The following is a 17,852-nucleotide window of genomic DNA, read 5'->3' on the forward strand; positions in this document are numbered from 1 at the left end:
TAGGGTGCGGGATGGCTCAGTGGTTAGAGCTCGAATTTACTGACCGGAAGGTCCGTGGTTCGAACTCGGCCTCTGCCTCTCGACTTACCCTGTCTAGGTTTGGGTAACCTGGCAGTATCCCAGCCCTTGTGCCTCCCTCTGTGGCATGGCAGTTAGGCACCGAAAAGGTGCTACAGCCGAACGATTTTTTAGAAATTAAATAGGCGTACCCAGTTTCCGCTGGGCCTCACTTTAACTTACCTTGAGTGTAAGCATGCAAGTAATTCTGTGGCGTCCCGTGTACTCTTCAATTGGAGTAAGCTTCGCGACTTGAACCAAGGTTCTGTCAGACCCCCTGGAACAGTGTAGCTCGTTGACCTTCCTAAATTCCGCCAACGTTTTGGACAGTACGGCTATGAGCAATTCTCACCCTGATTTCCCGGAAGACTCAGAACGGCTAATGTTTCAGAAAATCATTGAGCAAATGTTACGGTTGTGATCGCTTTTCTTGCTGTACCGAAGAATGCTAAATATGGTAAAACGCACTGGTCTGTATACTTTGGGTTTCTGGTTATTGATTGATTAACGTCTTCGAAAGATGCCAAGAATGACAGCGGCATTCCTCACGTTTTCCAGCCACCTTTTGCCAATATTTTCGGCCGTCGTTTGGTGTGTATTCTTGGGCTTTACCTGCGTTCAACAATAGAGGGTGTGGTCAGCGTGACGTTGACTGTGGCTTCAATTGGATCCTCACACATCGCGCTATTTCTGTATAGGTAGTGTTATGCGCTGCGACTCCACTGTGGTAATATGGTGACAAGTGCCCAACTGTTTGATGCCCGGGACGAGACGCCAGCTTTTGACCCGAAACACCAGTCGGCCTCAAACAGGCGACTTCTCCATTTACTGATAAATAATAATGAAGAATGCAATTTCTACTGACCTGTACCAGGAGATGCAGAAATTGGAATTTCTGGCTGTTCGGGTCGTACTGCTGTTGGCACCTGTACAAAGCTGTGCCCCGTGACGGTTCAAGATGGTCTTTCTCGAGCAGGCGAAAATCCTACACTGTTTGAAGTTTCATTACGACACAGCTGACAGATTGTAGAATAAGGGTCGACCTCGATCAACGTTCAATGGACGCTTGAAACTACCGTCCACTCGGCCACAGATAGGTAGCCAAGTTTTAGGAGACCCTATGTCCGAAAAAACCTTTTGGACCTCAGCCGCCGCCGGCGGCAAGCAGTTAACCGGCGCAGGGAAATACCGGAAACTCCATGATGTGTACAGGCTACTAAAGCAACTTTTGCAGAGAAGCCGCGTTCTCTATTGTATCGGTAAAAAGTGTTAGTGATATTGGACACTTTCGTCCCAGCCGCCCTTTTCGGGGGGCCAGCTAAAGACTCTGACATACTCGCTAAATTCTACAAGCGCCTCACCCAGACCCTCAAATTTCTGTTCCAAAAACTCGAATTCAACGCTCACAGGGGCACATGATGTGGGATCTGTACAAGGGGAAATAGTGAAAACCACTCAGCAGCCGAAGTGGATCGGATATGCCGATGATGATTGCAAACTTACAAAGCATATGCAATGTCAATCGTAGATCGGTTTCATGATAGTGGGAATGGAAAAAGAATAACCGAAGAACTGGTATCTTGATTTTGATGATTATCCCAATGAGTGCTAGCAAGCTAGGCGGCAATGCTACTGCTTAATAAGTTGTCGCAGAAAAAGCTTTTGTTCTACTTGGGAGCGTTTCGCTAAAGAGAGGACTTCCTACCAGACCAAATCAAAGCGGTTTCGACCAAATCTCGGACGCATTCCCCAACACTGTCATAGCTATCAAGTCTACAACCGTCCGCTTCATCATCCTTCGAGGCGATGTAAATGTGGTCGCCTGACAATTAATGGATACACTACGGAAAGGTTGTGAAACCATCCACCATCGGCCACTCGTTCAGTATTGCACCTTGATTGCAAGACCCGCTTGTTTGGAGCTGGGGATCGTCAGAGGTTAGTTGTTTTGGAGTACTGGCACTTGAGGAGCGTACTCTGTTTCCTGACACGATCGGCTGTCAACTGAAGGGGTGCACTAACGCATGTGTACTGTGGCTATTCAGTTACGCGAAATGAAAGGAATCCGTGCCGGAAGATATAACAACAATTAAAGCTAACCCATCATTATCAGATACAGCAACATCAGTGTTGACACTGGTGCTAATTCTATGCAGCTAGATGCACTGAAGATCAAAAGGGCTTATGGAGTTTGAGGAAACAGTAAAGTAAACAACGCTGCCAATAAGTTAAGCGCGATTTACATCGTAAAACAAAATCCACAGTCAGGGAAAGGTCGCATTCGGAGGTAACGTCAAGCTTTGTCTTGCACAGACTGAACAAGGGCACCTACGGATCTTTCGCAACTACAAACAATATACGGAATACAAACTCACTCACCTAGGTCTAGTGAGAGGGATAACTACTCCAATCACGAGTTGGTGGGTTTCTGAAGACTGGTGTATGCATTGGTTGTCATCGCCCGATACGGACGTATCTAGCCAAGGTTGTTTATGAATGTTCACGTTGCGATATGACTGACGCTAGCCACGGACGTGACTCTGAACTCCTAAAATTCTGGTTATCTTTTCAATGAACCTTTATGCAGTTATGATTAGGACAGCTCTTTTCCCTTTCTAGCTCCTTCGCAAATGGAATGTCCTTGGGTTCGATGTGAGGCGTCACTGCTAGTTCAATAGGTCAATCCTCGTACAACAACCCTGGTATGGCTACATCAGTTAAAGGCGCGCACAGCCTGAAGAGGTATTTCACGAGGTTTCCGATTGACTGAAGAGTCATTACAACTGGACTAGTTTAAAAAGCCTCGAGAGAATTTCCACCACATTTTCCGTTGATTATGATAAGGTGATTCGTATCAGGGCAAATCATACTTCAAATGAATATGATACACGCACGGCTCGAGACCAGAAAATAGACCGAATGCATTGAGTCCAGAAGTGAAGAAAATTAGGCGATAGGAAAGGAAACTCAATCAAACAGGTTCATCCCTTCCATGGCCTCTGTATTCTCATCTTGTGTAGATGAACTCGAAGACTTTTTCTTCAGTTGTATTATGTCTGGTGCTTTTTGCCATTGATAAATTGGGTCCATAATCTGAGGCGCTCTGAGAACCCTGACCATCGTCGGTTGATACAGCCATTTAGGAAATACCCGCTTGTATAGTGGCATCAGGATCACATCGGACGCTTTCAACGGGCGGTCGAAAATGCACTTCATAGCGCCGTGCGTTCCAACAGAGTCGGTGATGTGACCAACTGCGCCGGATCTTGTCTGGAGTTTAACAGTCTGGAGGGATAAAAAGTGTAGGATAGATTTCATAATCTTTATTGGCCCAACACAATACGACTGTCTGAAGCATTCGTCTTAGCCAATCTCATGTGGCAAAATAACAGAAGTATGGCCACTCTAACTGGCCTATTATACTGACGGTGTTTCTGATAGGAGTCAAACTAGTTACGTTGGAATGTAAAAAGTGTTGGTGGCTGAATCAATGGGATTAGTGACCAAAAATTTAATCCTTAGATGAAACATTTCAGCTGGATCTCGCAAGATCGGTCCACGCAAATGTGTGGTTGGAGTGTGTCTGTTCATGGAAAGCTATGATCCTAGGGCTTTTTTTAGCTCATTGCTTCCCTAGCTTCCAAAGCCTGACGTGGCCACCCGACCAGTGAGATTCGTACTTCTGTCCGAAGAGAAGCCACTCATCCTCTATTCTACAAGAAGCCCAACGCTACTCTTGCGGTGGTTTCGAAAACACAATACTTAAATACTTGTTTCATCATTGAACACAGGATGCAGCCCATATAAGTGCGCGAAAGTCCTCTTACGCGTTGGCCTCACTTCAGTCGTTTTTAATGGTTACGTGCCTTTATCGCATGCCACACTCGATTAACTGTTTCTCCCCTTAATCAGAGGGCGTTCTCTATGCAGACAACTTTGATCATGAAGTCTTTCACCGTACTAGCGAAGGGGTAGGTGAATAACATCAGTCACAACAATGCAACAATGGGCGTTTCGGTGAACACAACGGCGATAGCAATTGACCGCAAATGTCCCAAGTCAAGAATATCCGTATCGCATCCCTTAGAAAGGCTGGACTGAGACCTAGCTTGCGTTGATAATTGAGCTAAACTTTTCGGAATTGTATTGTGTGAAGTGAAAACACATCTTTCTTAAACGGTGATTGTGAGCCAATGTATGCGTCTCGTAGTCAAAGTGTGCTGGTCGATATTTAGGTCCGCTTGCGGCCTTAATTGTCAATATGAAGTCCATGAGCTCTATATGGACCCGTTCGCAAGTGGGGAAATACATCTGATGGGAGACAAAAATTTTGTCTAAACCCAGGAAACTTCCTCTTGGCAGAGACGATCAACAGGATTAGCCTCACAAGTTTTCTGCGCTGACTGTCTATAATCGCTGTTCGATAAGAATGATTGGGTTATTAATTTCAACCGGAATAAATGAGGTGGCCATCGAAAATGCGACCGAAAGAACAAATGCAGTTATCGACGACTCGTGCACCGCTCCACACCGGTCCTCTTCCATTCGTGACCTGTCCCAATAAGATGGATGAATGCAAGCCAGACTAAGCGATGAATCAAGGCCATAGCCTATCGCTTTTGCAGAAATGCAATGACAGCGGTGATCCAAAGAAAAATTATGCAGGTACTGTGGTGTTGCCTTTTGAGAATGGAGTGCCTACTGGGAGCGACAGCAACGGAATAAACTAAGAGTAATAAAACTTTTTCCGGATGGGGATGTATGGAGGCAAAATGATCCGTGTCCCTTAGAGCAATCGTATTCTGCACCATCATTGATGTTTCAGCGCCATACAATCTAAAGTTCTGTTACTGTATTCGAAACCTTAGAATTAAAAACGAAAAGAGCGGATGAAGACGGGACCTGAATTCTCACATGCCTACACCCCTAACACCCAATATGAATCTGGGACTGGGCACACTACTCATATGACTGAAGTGTGGACACGTTCACCCGGTGAGATGTGATAATTCAGGCGCGTACAGCAGGCGCCGGTGGAGTAGTGGTAACGTGTTCGCGTTGCATTTCAGATGTCCAGGTTTAAACTCCGGGACGGCAGAGGATATGTACTGCTGATGAACTCTCATGAAACCCGAGTCCAGTGCGGATTCAATAGAATAATTGCATCAGGACGGGAAGAAGATTAATCAGACGAGTGTGACGTAAATAGTAATGCAAAAAAATGACGGTACGACCACCACCGAAAACAAGTAACCGCCAATTCTTGCAGCCTCTATAGCCAAACGCACGCAGAGGTCAGGAGTACCTCAACACCCACACTCTTCGTGAGCTCGTTTGCACGCTTCTATCAAGTGACATGTTGTCCACCTCACAGTCTGTTCCACCCTTAAGGAGGAACGGAGAACCAAACTCGTTTCAGTAATAATGATTCGGCATGCCTAGCACATAGTCGAGCCACAAATTTTTCACCACTGGTGTGTCAGAAGCGTGACACAGCCAATACTTTGGACAAGGTAGCAATTACCGGAAATTGTCAACAAACCATTGCTGCTGCTATTACCAACCTAGTCACCCTCGGGAAGTTTTCTAAAAATCAGAGGGCACGGAAGCAGCGTATATGTTCCTGAGGGGTAAAATACGTGAGTACTTTGTACATAAGAATGGTCTGTGGGACATGGGCAAGCACACAATGAGATACTAATGAGCGGTTCACAGAATTCAAGGCTGTTAAGAGAGCAATTAAAGAATGACCGAAGTGTGCCTACAACACTTCAGCACACCAACAGTTCAGCTTCCGTAAGAACACGTGGACAGCGTAAAAGACTCTCAGCTTCCCAAAATCACGGACACCTGGCCAACAAATTAAGCGGTAAACAATCATTTGTCTAAAACCGCAATAACTGGTCTAACAAAGTGGCATGTTGATTGGACAAAGGATTCATCGAAAAGTTGAGGTGACCAACAGGCCGTGTTAGTTCGATAGTCCCGGTCTACAGCACTCTGTCTTCCATCAGTTCTCTGTAACGACTCCTCTAATACGGCTTCATGACCATGGAAGGCACACCCAAACATCTGGCTGTTCGACCCCACACAGTATGCCCACCCCCAAAAGCAACCGCACTCGGTTGTCTTTCCCAAGTTCGTACTGGAAACTACCTTATCCGGAAACGAAAAATCACCATTATCACCAGCAACGGCCCAACAAAAGTTATCAACACTTATGCTTCGATGCGGTACAAAAGCATGGCCGACCGAGTACGTGAGTGCTCGTATCACTCGTAACAGTAAGGAGATAGAGAGAATAACAACCTTGTCATGGAGATGACAGAAAAACCGATTCGGCGCGTGGCAACCAAATAGCAGAATCACGAAGCTGATTCGCTCATCCTGGGAACCTGTTTTGATTACCCCACCCCCTCTGTATCCAATTGTGTTTTCTCCTTAATCACCGGTTGGCTCAGTCATCCTGCCGACATATCTATCGTCTTCATTTCACGTTGTAGCTACATCGATAATGAGGCTAACGCGACAAGTCAGTTTGGGGCAGAAAACTCAATGGAGTTGGACATGAAAAATCTGTAGTTGATAACATACCAAACTACCTACCTTAAAGTACTCCACGTCCAGTGGATTGAAAAACATGAAACGGACAACAACACGTCGCTGGTGGATTTTGTAAGGGTGTCCAGAAAGGAAAATACGTTTCACTATCAGGCGTGTGGGGTCGACTGAATGTAAAGTGCCTGTGGCAACCAACTCGCCTATGTAGGGTGCGGACAAGTCACCGTATTCGTCCTGTGAACGGGAGAAAGATACACGACGCAAGTAAAAGGAAATGGATGTGCATTTGGAAGAAGGAATGAATCACATGTTGGTGGATGGAGCAAAATACATACTACATCCTTAGCTAGTAATCTATGCCAAGTCGAAATCCAGCCGATCCATCTTTAATACAACAGGATGGAAAACCAGACACCATTGCTCTCGAACTTCGCACAACACAGCAGTAAAATGAGACAAAAGTAAAAATCATCCAGTTGTAACACCCTTTCGGTGCCTAGCTGCTATACCACTCGAAGGAGGCATGAAGGCTGGGATACTGCCAGGTTGCCCAAGCCTAGATAGAGGAAGTCGAGTTCGAACCACGGACCTTTGGGTCAGTGAATTCTCGCTCCAACCATTGAGCCATTTCGCTAGTCCTAGAGACAGCTGGCGGATGCAGCAAGTAACAGCTTTAAGTGAACTCATCACACACTGCGTGGTCAAGTACTGATACGCCAACGCTGAGTATCAACAGAGTGGGAGGGATGAGAATGAAAACCGGAACAGAAGCTTGAAGTAAGGTGATGTAGGATATCAGTTGCGTTGTGACTTACCTAATGTTAAATGCCACTTAATTTTGCTTTAAAAATTTACCTTATGCAGAACTTAGACCACTGTTTTGCAATAGACCAAAAAGGGATGAGCTTTCGGTCCTGCGGGGCAAGATGGCTCAGTGGTTAGAGCGCGAATTTACTGACTGGAAGGTCCGTGGTTCGAATCCGACCTCTGCGTCTCAAATTTATTCAAACTTGGGCAGCCTGGCAGTATCTAAGCCCTCATAGGCAATGGCATGTGCGTGTGGAGTTGAAACCACTTTTCTCCAAGCCATCTGGTGGTACACGAGATTTTGAACGTTTGAGCATTGGTCTCGGAGGACGACTGCCATCGACGACTAGAAATAATTAACTACTGTCGGTTCTAGACGAGTATTGCCGTTTACCGTTCGCTCATATGTCCAGATATAAGTTTGTCCACGGTGGGGGGTGGATCTGTCTAGAGCGCCAATTTACTGAACGGAAGGTCCGTGGTTCGAATTCTACCTCTGTATCTCGACTTCCCCTGTATAGGCTTCGGCAACCTGGCTCTATCCCAGCCCTCGTGCCTTCTTCTGGTGGCATGGAAGTTAAGCACCGAAAGGGTACTACAGCTGCACATTTTCTTTCCGGCCCTGTTAAAAACTGAATTGTCAGTTGGCACAACCGCTTTACATCATGTTGATGGGAACTATGATGAGAAGAACATATCACGTGAACTAAGGCTCAAGATCTAAAAATGACACTGGTCCGTCGGCTTAAACCCAGTTATTGCTGGCACTGCATATCCCTGACGCCCCAATTATTCAACTACGGATATGCAACCGATTGTTCAAAAATCGCATGTTTAAAAGTAGTGTGTGGAATCAACTATTCTGCAAAAAACTGAACTAAAAGGTCTCAAGATTCACAGGATTATTGAAGAGTAACATGACACTGGGAATAGTCCGAAACTGTAATGCATAACGTTCTAAAAGTCAACAAAATGACTTTCCGTCATCAAAATGGGTCACTTTTGGTTCATCACTTGAGGCTTTAGTTGCCCAGCAATAAATCCGTATGTTACCGTAATCAGACACCTTGTACCAAAGTCTGTCCAAACATCATGAGGGAACTTGTCCGCCACAAATCTTACTAAAAGACTGCTAACGGAAGGTGGTTTTGATAATGTCCACTTTAACCAGGTACAGAATTCTCCGCATCCCACCCCATAAATAAGAAGCCTTCTCGAAAGCACCGGCTTCTTTCCGGTCACATCAGCTTTAGCGTACGAATCAGCAGTTTTAGAATGCCGTAATGTTCTGTGTGACGGCCTCTTTGCCCTTATTTTCTGGATGGCGGCCTAACCATAGGACTGGAATGAGGGGGTTAAGAACGCAGGTACAATGGTAAAGATTACCGACACCGGACACTAAAGGCGAGAGAGCCGTTGTGTCGTCTACGCTCCGGTTTGGCTGTCACTGTGATGGCCGCAAAATTGTCAGTAGTTTTCGCGTGAACGTGTTGTAGTCATCCGCAGTCACTTTTCTACGAACGGTAATGAGGGATGTTCCAAGAGTTGAAGATTCAAACTACAGTTTCATCATAAGACGAGAAGCGCCGAGCTGGAAGTGCTCGATTTTGATTGACCCATATCCCGGCCAACCAGAGCATAGCCCACTGGCCGCACATCTGTCCAATCGACGTGACGTTCGGTTATTTCAAGCAGCCGACCTCCGAATACCTTGGCAGTCAGCCTGGGTCCATAAATCTCGAAGATTGTCCTAGTTTTCCGCATTCTGAATCAGTCTGTCAGAACTCATACAACTGGCGGGAAAATAAGTTACCTACGAAGTTCGGTGGTTCATCTACAAAATGCAGTTTGGGTTTGAACCCACTCAGTATCGTAGCAGCACTCTGCAGGAAAAGCATACTACATTGCGCGATTGGTTATTTTAAATGGCTTGCACCTCTAAAAGGTCTGAACCTGAATACTTGAAGTATGTAACAGAATATCACGGCGAAATATCAAGAGCAAGGAAGTTCCAGGGAGTTGATCGTTAACAAAGACGAAAATGAATGATGAGAAAGAGTACCACTGCCTCACAACACTGAACAGGGTGAACTCAAACTAAGGCTTACCGTAAATTCACACATTCCTGATTACCACAAACTGTCATAAATTATGACGATTAGTAGCGTTAAAATCATATTTCAGATAAATGAAATCAACCATTTTATGGAAAACCGATAGTCGAAACAGCTTGGTGGAATAAGATGTAAGAATCGGATATTTTGGGTGCCATAGGTAATCTTTTTCAAGGATTTTTTGCAGAATTCGGATCAAGCACAAAGTTATTTAGACCTGCCATCATGTCCCAATGTTTGTGTGCCCCTCAGATCAGTTGGTAGTCAGATACAACCAGCGTATTTATGTGTGTGTGTGGGTATGCGTTAACACTAAGTGCATGAACCTTTCATTAGGTGTGATCTGGCTAGGATGTGCTTCAGTTTGTCTTGTTGTGGTGGCCGTGATAGGCTATGTTCAAATTCCTGCAGGAGGTCTCCGTTACGGGTCCATGTGAAGGGAATCGCACAGCTGGACCCAGTGAAGTCAAGTTGGGTGGATCGGAGACCCACACCGTTGGGAAATCCGTCCAAATCACAGCCGTATGGCGTGGGGAGCTAGCCGTAATTCGGTCAGTTTTGGTCCATGCTAGGACGGCCATGGAGTCACATCTGGCTGTTTGATATCGTCAGCTCCTCGGCTCAGTTTTAGACCGCTGAACTGACGGACACCGACCTGTATTATATCTGCCAACATCCTCCTGTTCTATACTTCAACTAGTCGTTCCGAGTTACTGATCATGGTGTCCGAGTTTCGCCACTTCTTTCAGTCGCGGTTTTCCTACTTGGAATTTATCCATCCATACAGAAGCCTCAATACGGTAAAAATCGTAGGTAATCGTACAGAGCTAACAAATTTGTTCCGCTGCAGCGCACCAAAAAGACAGTCTGTGTCCAATTAGTATGCAATATCCCTCCCAAGTATTGAATTTGAAAGCTCCTCAAGTATAGGATTTTACATACGTGTATGATCAGGGTTTCACTCATACGCAACAAAGCGGACAGAACCCGTTTCGTATAAGCGTAATTGCTGCTGCCACCATCGGTCTTTCGAGATCCTGATCTCGAATCTGCCAAAAGCTTCACCGATTTTAGCAACAAAGGAACTTAAAAGTCAAATCAAGAGAGAAGCCTACCGAAGAAGTACAAATACGTACAGCATTCAAAATCGGTGTTCCTGGAGAATTCACCCGGCAAAGCCTCACGCACGAAAAGTTTCTTAACCAGACATAGCATCGCATCAAGTGTATGCACAAACAACATAAGGGGGTAAAACCTAGCGCTAAGGAGCAGATTACTTGGGGTAAATCGCTTGACGTCGAACGGAGGCCCATTAAACTGATATTCAAACCAGCTACGTCCCTGAGAACGGCTTTTTCCACGACTGTCAGTCACAGAATAAAAACAACAGATGCAAAGTCCCAGCTATCTTATACGCCCGAGACGACTACAAAATCGCATAAAGTTGATACGAGGGTCTGCATCTGGACTCCTAGTCCATCAAGTTGACTCGACTGAGACCCACAAACCCCAGCGGACTGACATTTGGTGATTGGCGTTCACAAAGAGGCTATGCTGTAGGTGGCGCTCACGGAGCTTTTCTTGTGGTGCAGCATATATCAGATACTTCGCATTGTTCTTATAGTCGAGCAACTGGATAAGATCCTTACCAGAAAATCGATCACTTAGCCCAACAAATTATCGGTAGGAGCCTGGCTTTCCTTCCCCTCATATAACAGCACGTTTGGAACATCTCTGCAGAACTTCCTCTTGTTACCAGATTGTGTGGGTCAACTGGTGAAGTGTGCAATCCAACCTCCGGTTAATCGAACTTCAGTTCTACGGTACTCATCTTTCTCAGAAGCTCTCCCAGGCAATTGTACGTTTGTTTGGCTGTGAATTATTCAATCCGTTCACTTAGTTACCCCGACAAGCGACTCAGCTGTTGAGTCAGGCGTTTCAGAGCACCTGTTTGTCTTTATTTCCCTCGCTGCTTGGACGCACAACAGAAACAAGATGGGCAGCATTGTTTTTTGGTTGCCTGCCAATTGTTGTTGTCAAACCAGTTAAGACAGCTGAGGGTCAGTTGGTTTGTCAGTCGCTCGGTTTTATTGTATGAAAAGAAGCTTTCACGCCAATTTAAAGAGAATATATAGCGCAAACGAAAGAAAAAAAGTAGTCATGCATTTCACGTTCTCTCACCTCATCAACGCGGATACGGAACTGTAACGTGTTTACCGGACTGTACATCACTGGAGCATAGACGGAAGCCACAACCCCCGAATGAATAGCGGGGAAGAACGTTTCGTATTTTGCTTTCTCATGCACATTTGTTGTCTGAGTCGAATAGATTGGGGCTGTAATGAAACGCCTGATTCCAGCCTGAGGTGAAAGAGAAAAACGAAGTTGGCGTTTCGTGAAACCAATAATGAAAGCACACGGATTGGTGCTGTTATGGTCAACTGGTTTTCGAGTCCAAACAAAACTGTCGTCGCCGTCATTAGTATCCTCTCACCTGTTTAAGGAAATCTGTCTACGCTAACACACGAAATGTGTTACCGTACAATAAAACATCTGAATAGCTATGCACTGGTGAGTTACTGCTCAACACAATTCAGATGATCCACTACGCCAGAGGTGGTATATTGTTGTTTTGCGGGCCACTAACGGTGGCCACATGGAATATCCATCGGTTTGTCAAGGTACAAACATATTCGGCGCGAACAAAACACGGTTAGCTGTTGGATGACGATGCCTGTATTGAAAGCTATTTACCGCGTGTAGGTTGGCAATGCGCTGTTGTTTTTATTGTGTGGTGATTCTGCTACTAGCTACAACAAGATTGAGCATCTTGCAATCTCCCTGCAAAAAGACGATTGAATAGTACGTGATCCTTAGACTCGAACACCAAATATTTCATGGAACATGGAAAATGGACTTTTATTATGGAGACTGATTGAGGACATGAAACATGCCATGCCGAAAGATCATTCGCGAAGGTTTACATTTCTGCAGCTGATTACACGTTTTTTTATCTCAAATGATTCAGCAGTTCTACATTCACTCTTGTTGCCACTATCTTAAGATATCGGTCAGCATGGGAGCCAACTTACAGTACCACGCTCCTATCCGATAAGAAATGAGGTTGCATCAAAGCTTCGAAAAAGAAGAGTTGTGGAATATCCCAGCTACTTCACACAAGCGATGTCATAACCACCGCCCCAGTTGAGCGTAGAAAGGAAACATTACCAGTGCTACTATGTACAAGCTAATGAACAAAGTTCTGGAATCGACAGTTATGTTAACCTACAATTTGTTCAAGAACTGTTGTGGAAATTCCTATGGCTTTTTAGAAGCAGATTGGTGAAACCACCGGACTGACTGAACTGGATGGTACGGTTAACGTCAGTGAAACGTCTTATGAATCAAATTACGAGTCCGAAATCAAGAGTAGGGATCGCTCTGCAGTCATCCAACATTAAACTGACAGAATACGGCGCGAAAGCTGGAGGTAGCACGGAACTTGGATAGCTTTAAACTGGATGAGCAAACCAGCAGTTAAACTAATTTAGTAACAAACCTCTGTAATTCTATTTCCAACGCTAGGATTCCCAGCTACAGTGACTAACTACCAATTTCTTTTGAACACTGTTCACAAAAGACAGTTCAGTGTGAATGGAAACTGTTCACATGTGAAACAGTAAACAGCGCCCTACCGTTTGTCCTTTGGATATATTGCTTTGGTCAGAAAGCACCGAGCGTAAGGAATAGGGCTATGAGTCAGGCTGTGGAATAGCCCTATGCGCGGTTCTCCTACACGGTAAGGAGTCCATGGCTTACGAGCATTGAGTGCTCGAAAAACGAGCAAAGGAATAACCAGGTAATTGCCCTATTTGGGTTAAAAACATTAATACATACCCCACGAAAAAGCAATACAGGTTTACCCCAAGACCCTAAACTAATTACACTCTACATGACCAGTAATTAGTGGTATGCAATGCAAAAATACAGTCATGACCTACCTGAAACACCATCAATTCTTTAGACTTGATCGGTTCGGCTTCCGGTGGTATTGCTGGTTCGCCAGGGTGGTATGCCGACCGGCGAATGCTCACCTTCTGACGCTTACGTTCGTTCAAGGCATTGAGGATGACATCTTGTTCTTCCTGTACTTTAGTTGAGGCTTCCTCCCCAAGAAACAATGATGGGTGATCTACAGCGAAAGACGTTGCTTTCTCAGCAGCGTTGTTTGCAGCCGTAGCTACTAATACAAGGTCTGATTTGGCGCGCAGAGCGGGCAACACACGTTTCATTGTGAAGTGGCACACAGAAATACGATTCTCATGCGGTAACAATGACCAAACCGCAAGCGGAGGTGGAGTGGTGGAGTTTGACGAGGTAATAGGAGGTGCATGTCGCTGCACAATTTGCTTAGCAAGATCTAGACTTATGGGTCCAAGAGCGAGATCGGCATAGACATCTGAAGGGATGCACTTGGGCCGCACACCTCGATTGCATTCCGTATCTCGAGTGCGTTCGCCAAGATAACGAATGATGGATTTCCGGTTGCGATTGTAGTTTCTAAAACTAAAGTAGAAAAAGTGGCAGTAAATTAGTGTGATCGTTCAGCGAACCAGAACGCAACCAGTATCGACAGCTGATAAGCATAAAAACCCAACTGGCCAACCACTATGGCGTGCCCAAGGTGACAAGCAAGAGCTCTTACACATAAAATGAAGTTACATGAAACAAACGTTAAGTACAGCTGAAGCAAGATGAGAAGCATGTGACTCCAACCAATGCTATCACCACACAATCCGGATCCATCCTGACAAATGAGGAACATACCAAGCAATATTTTCGTACTGATTTGGCAGGACATCCTTCTCAAATGGCCAAATACTGTTTTGAAAACTGGGAAGGCTGCGGTACTTTGCAAAGCGCTCTCGTGCGGGTTGGTTCACAGGTGTCTCGACCTAATAAAGGAGAGAAGAAACCAAGAGCCTGCAATGTACTTCAAAAAATATTTTCCCGAGGCATTATCGAAGTATCAATATCTTTGGTGAGATCTCATCCGGAGAACCACGAGTTATTTTACGTGTCTTAACTGAGAGAATAAAATGAACGTAGCACAGTGCCGAGAAGTTTTAAAGAGTCAGTCAGATTATTATCAAACTTAAGCACATGTGATACTTAATCGGATGGGGGGCCATACTATCGCACTGTGTACCATGACAAGCTTACCCACCAAATAATGCTGTATAAGACTTACACTGACTATTGTAAACGATCGTGAACCGAACGATTCAGTCAACGGGGAAGCTGCTAGCATTCAGATCCCACTGGTGTTTGGTCTAGGTTTGTAGTGTTGCCTTGCAGTTCTGAGACTTAACTCACTTGACTGCCATCCCATGCAGGACGCAAACTATTCATATATATATATATATATATATATAGTTACGAAGACCACGAATGTCTGCTCACTGACACGTTCGACTGTGTTAATTATGCCTGGATTTAGTAGCACTCCTAAGAATTCCATGCTCAGGTTATGTATACCGGGTGTGATGGTGCTAACAAGAGATAAGGCAAAACTTGGTGTTCGGGATTTAATCGGCTTCTGTGCCCCATTACATTAGTTCGAACAGCAACACCAGCCAGCAAACCAGAACAAAAAATTTTTCGAAATGAGGAAAAAACAAATACCTCGGTCTTCTTACTCCACTTGATTCTAGTTCACACTTTTTCACAAAAATGAAAACACATTTTGTGCCAGACAAATCGCAACACAATCTGGAGAGACATGATGAGGCGTTTTCAGTCATGTTAATTTCCGTATGGCTAGACATTCGACGGACGAGTCAAGCACGCGACACCATCTGTCCCAACCTAGAACCATGCATTCGAGATCTGCAAATCGCCAAAAAAAAGAGGTTTTTGAACTTCGGAAAATTAAGTAGCTAGGTTTTGCTGCGCTCGGTTTGTTTAGTCACCAATGATTGCTGCCGTCCGGATACTGGGGGACGTGAGACGCTACCACCACTCATAGATTGGAAGAACCCCAAAGTAAACAAATCTGAATTTGATGTAGTCAATCAATCGGGAGAAGGCCGGTGAGTGGAGAGCATTTAATGCATTTTAGTGCATTACTTTTTTCTGCGCGCCGAAGTCACTGTCAAGAAGCGCATAGTGTATAGGTGGCAACTTTGAAGCACCAATATTTGGCAGAAGTATTTTAGCTAGATTCAAGTGTTGCAGCCATTGCAACAGCACGGGCTATCCACTTTTCAGAGGTACAAAAGCCGAATCGTCCTGGAATTAACCATATATCTTTCCCAGATAGCCGACTAAGGCGTCCTGGAAGGGGCCAGACAATTACTTCAGGTAGGTGCCCGGAAAAGATCAACTCCCAAAAACTGGAGCAAAATCTTGCATTTTCAAAAAGTGAAATGTGTGGTAGGTTGTCGCTCTTGATTGTGACCAGCATCGAAACCTTATCCTACATTGAGTGAAAATGAAGGAAAGTGATGAGGTGCAGCAGACAGTCATATGTTACTCCACCTACGATGATCGGGAGATGCAGAAGATGCTTGGAGATTCGGCAGCGAAAGGCTACTAGTGCCGGGATACGTTTCGCACGCAGTTCCGCGTACCTCTGTAATTTTCAATACGTAGGTAGGTAAGTATGTGCATCGAATACTACACTCATCCTGACGTAAATAACCACGTAGGTTGTAAAAGTCTGCGTGATTGGTTGTTATCTCCCTCTGGACGTCTTATAGCGACGGAACCACTGGTGGATCTCTGTTGATGTCAGATACATCATATAGAATCCGACCAACGTGCCTCCTATGGAGAAATCTTTCGTGTCAGGAATATCGGTCCTTCGACTCAAACTTATTCGCATCACACGCGGCTTGAGTCATGAGGCATTGTAGGAAATAAACCAAGTGCAGGCATTGGGGATATCCCCATACAGTTCTGAACCTTACTAAGACTTTCATCCACGGTAGCATAGCCAGCACTGCGATGCTGTATACATACAATTATCCGTCCGGTGCTCCGTCTACTGTCACTGGGCATGCCGTGTCGCGCTCTTGAGATTGCACGTAAAATTTCCGCCGAAGTCGTTCGATTGCGAATGTTTTGGTGCCGTCAGCGGATGACAGCTCTAGGCTACTTTTCACCCATTCGTCGCCTTAGCATCAGTGAAATTAGTTTCATTGGTGGTGACTATTAAATGCGCCAGCTCCCGTAATGCACGCATCGTGGAATCCAGATGTGCAGCAGTAAGGAAGTACAGCCCCGACACCCAGAATGAGATGCAGTGGAGCCGAGTAACAGCTCCAAACTAGTCCATAAAATCTTACATCAGCATTCCCCCACACCTCATATTGCATAATATGTTCACTGTGAAGGTTCGACATGCTTCACAAGCAAGCTAGGACCCAGAAAACCGGAGGGTAAGTAATCAAAAAGCATATTTATATTGTAGAGAAACAGCTGCTCGGTCGCATTAAACGATTAAGTGCGACAGAAAATTCATCTTCCCTAGGGTAAAAATTCTGAAAAACGAGATGCGACGGTGACGGTCCAACCGCATTTCATAGAAAACACAACAGATCCGAAAACATCGTGTCGGGAATTATTTGGTGATAATTCACAGAAAGCGGTTAGACAGGTAAACAATCGGATGTATAATATTTCTTAGATTGCCCACGTCGAAAAATAAAAACTGCACGAACAAAATTTTGCCAGATTCATATTAGTTAGCATAATCAAGAGCAGACAGGTGAAATACACTCACTTAAAAACAATTTGGTTCTTCAGGTGACTCACCTGGAACCCGGATGAATCTCTCGTTTATGGTGTTCTTAGGCAACTGAATGCACTACATCAGGTCATCCCATGTTTCAGTTTGGTAAAACATCCGAGATATCGCAATGCATGCATAGAAGTAACACACCACTCATAAGGTTACTGAAAATTCTTCGACAGCCCACGACTAGTTTCCTTTGGGCTCACCAAGCAGGCGCAGTCTCCGAGTTTCTGCAACCTTATGTACTGCTTCAACCCAAATTGCACGAAGTTAGCGAAATACACTCATTTGTAAACGAATTAGGTTTTGCGGGAGACTCCCCTGGGACCCAGCGATACCGATCGTTGGCTGTCGAAGAATTTTCAGCAACTTTATGAGTAGTGTACCGTAGTAGTAGTAGTGTGCTGTACATGAACAGGTAAAGTTATGCAGCAGCTTCTGAAGACGTACGCAGAAGTTTCGAAAGGTAAAAGACTAATTACAAAGCTTCACGATCGGAAAATCGTAAGTTCTGA

The 17,852-nt window shown here is 44.9% G+C and overlaps 2 protein-coding genes across 2 annotated transcripts in view; one reads left to right on the forward strand and one right to left on the reverse strand.

Annotated features, from left to right (window-relative positions):
• Window positions 1–11: 11 nt before the first annotated feature.
• On the forward strand, window positions 12–7,785 carry T265_11573 (hypothetical protein; the record flags this gene model as incomplete). Its single annotated transcript, XM_009178258.1, has 3 exons — window positions 12–97; window positions 7,081–7,323; window positions 7,662–7,785. 3 exons carry the CDS (start codon window positions 12–14, stop codon window positions 7,783–7,785), a joined length of 453 nt encoding a protein of 150 aa, XP_009176522.1.
• Window positions 2,877–17,852, reverse strand: part of T265_11572 (hypothetical protein) — a gene marked incomplete at both ends in the record, with an annotated part of 30,286 nt that continues 15,310 nt past the window's right edge. The window contains 5 exons of the mRNA XM_009178259.1: window positions 2,877–3,342; window positions 6,664–6,852; window positions 11,721–11,900; window positions 13,541–14,105; window positions 14,367–14,494. Coding sequence (XP_009176523.1) covers window positions 3,025–3,342; window positions 6,664–6,852; window positions 11,721–11,900; window positions 13,541–14,105; window positions 14,367–14,494 — 1,380 coding nt within the window. The remainder of the gene's footprint in view (window positions 3,343–6,663; window positions 6,853–11,720; window positions 11,901–13,540; window positions 14,106–14,366; window positions 14,495–17,852) is intronic.

This window comes from Opisthorchis viverrini, assembly GCF_000715545.1.
Source record: "Opisthorchis viverrini unplaced genomic scaffold opera_v5_524, whole genome shotgun sequence".
NCBI classification, from domain to species: Eukaryota; Metazoa; Platyhelminthes; class Trematoda; order Opisthorchiida; family Opisthorchiidae; genus Opisthorchis; species Opisthorchis viverrini.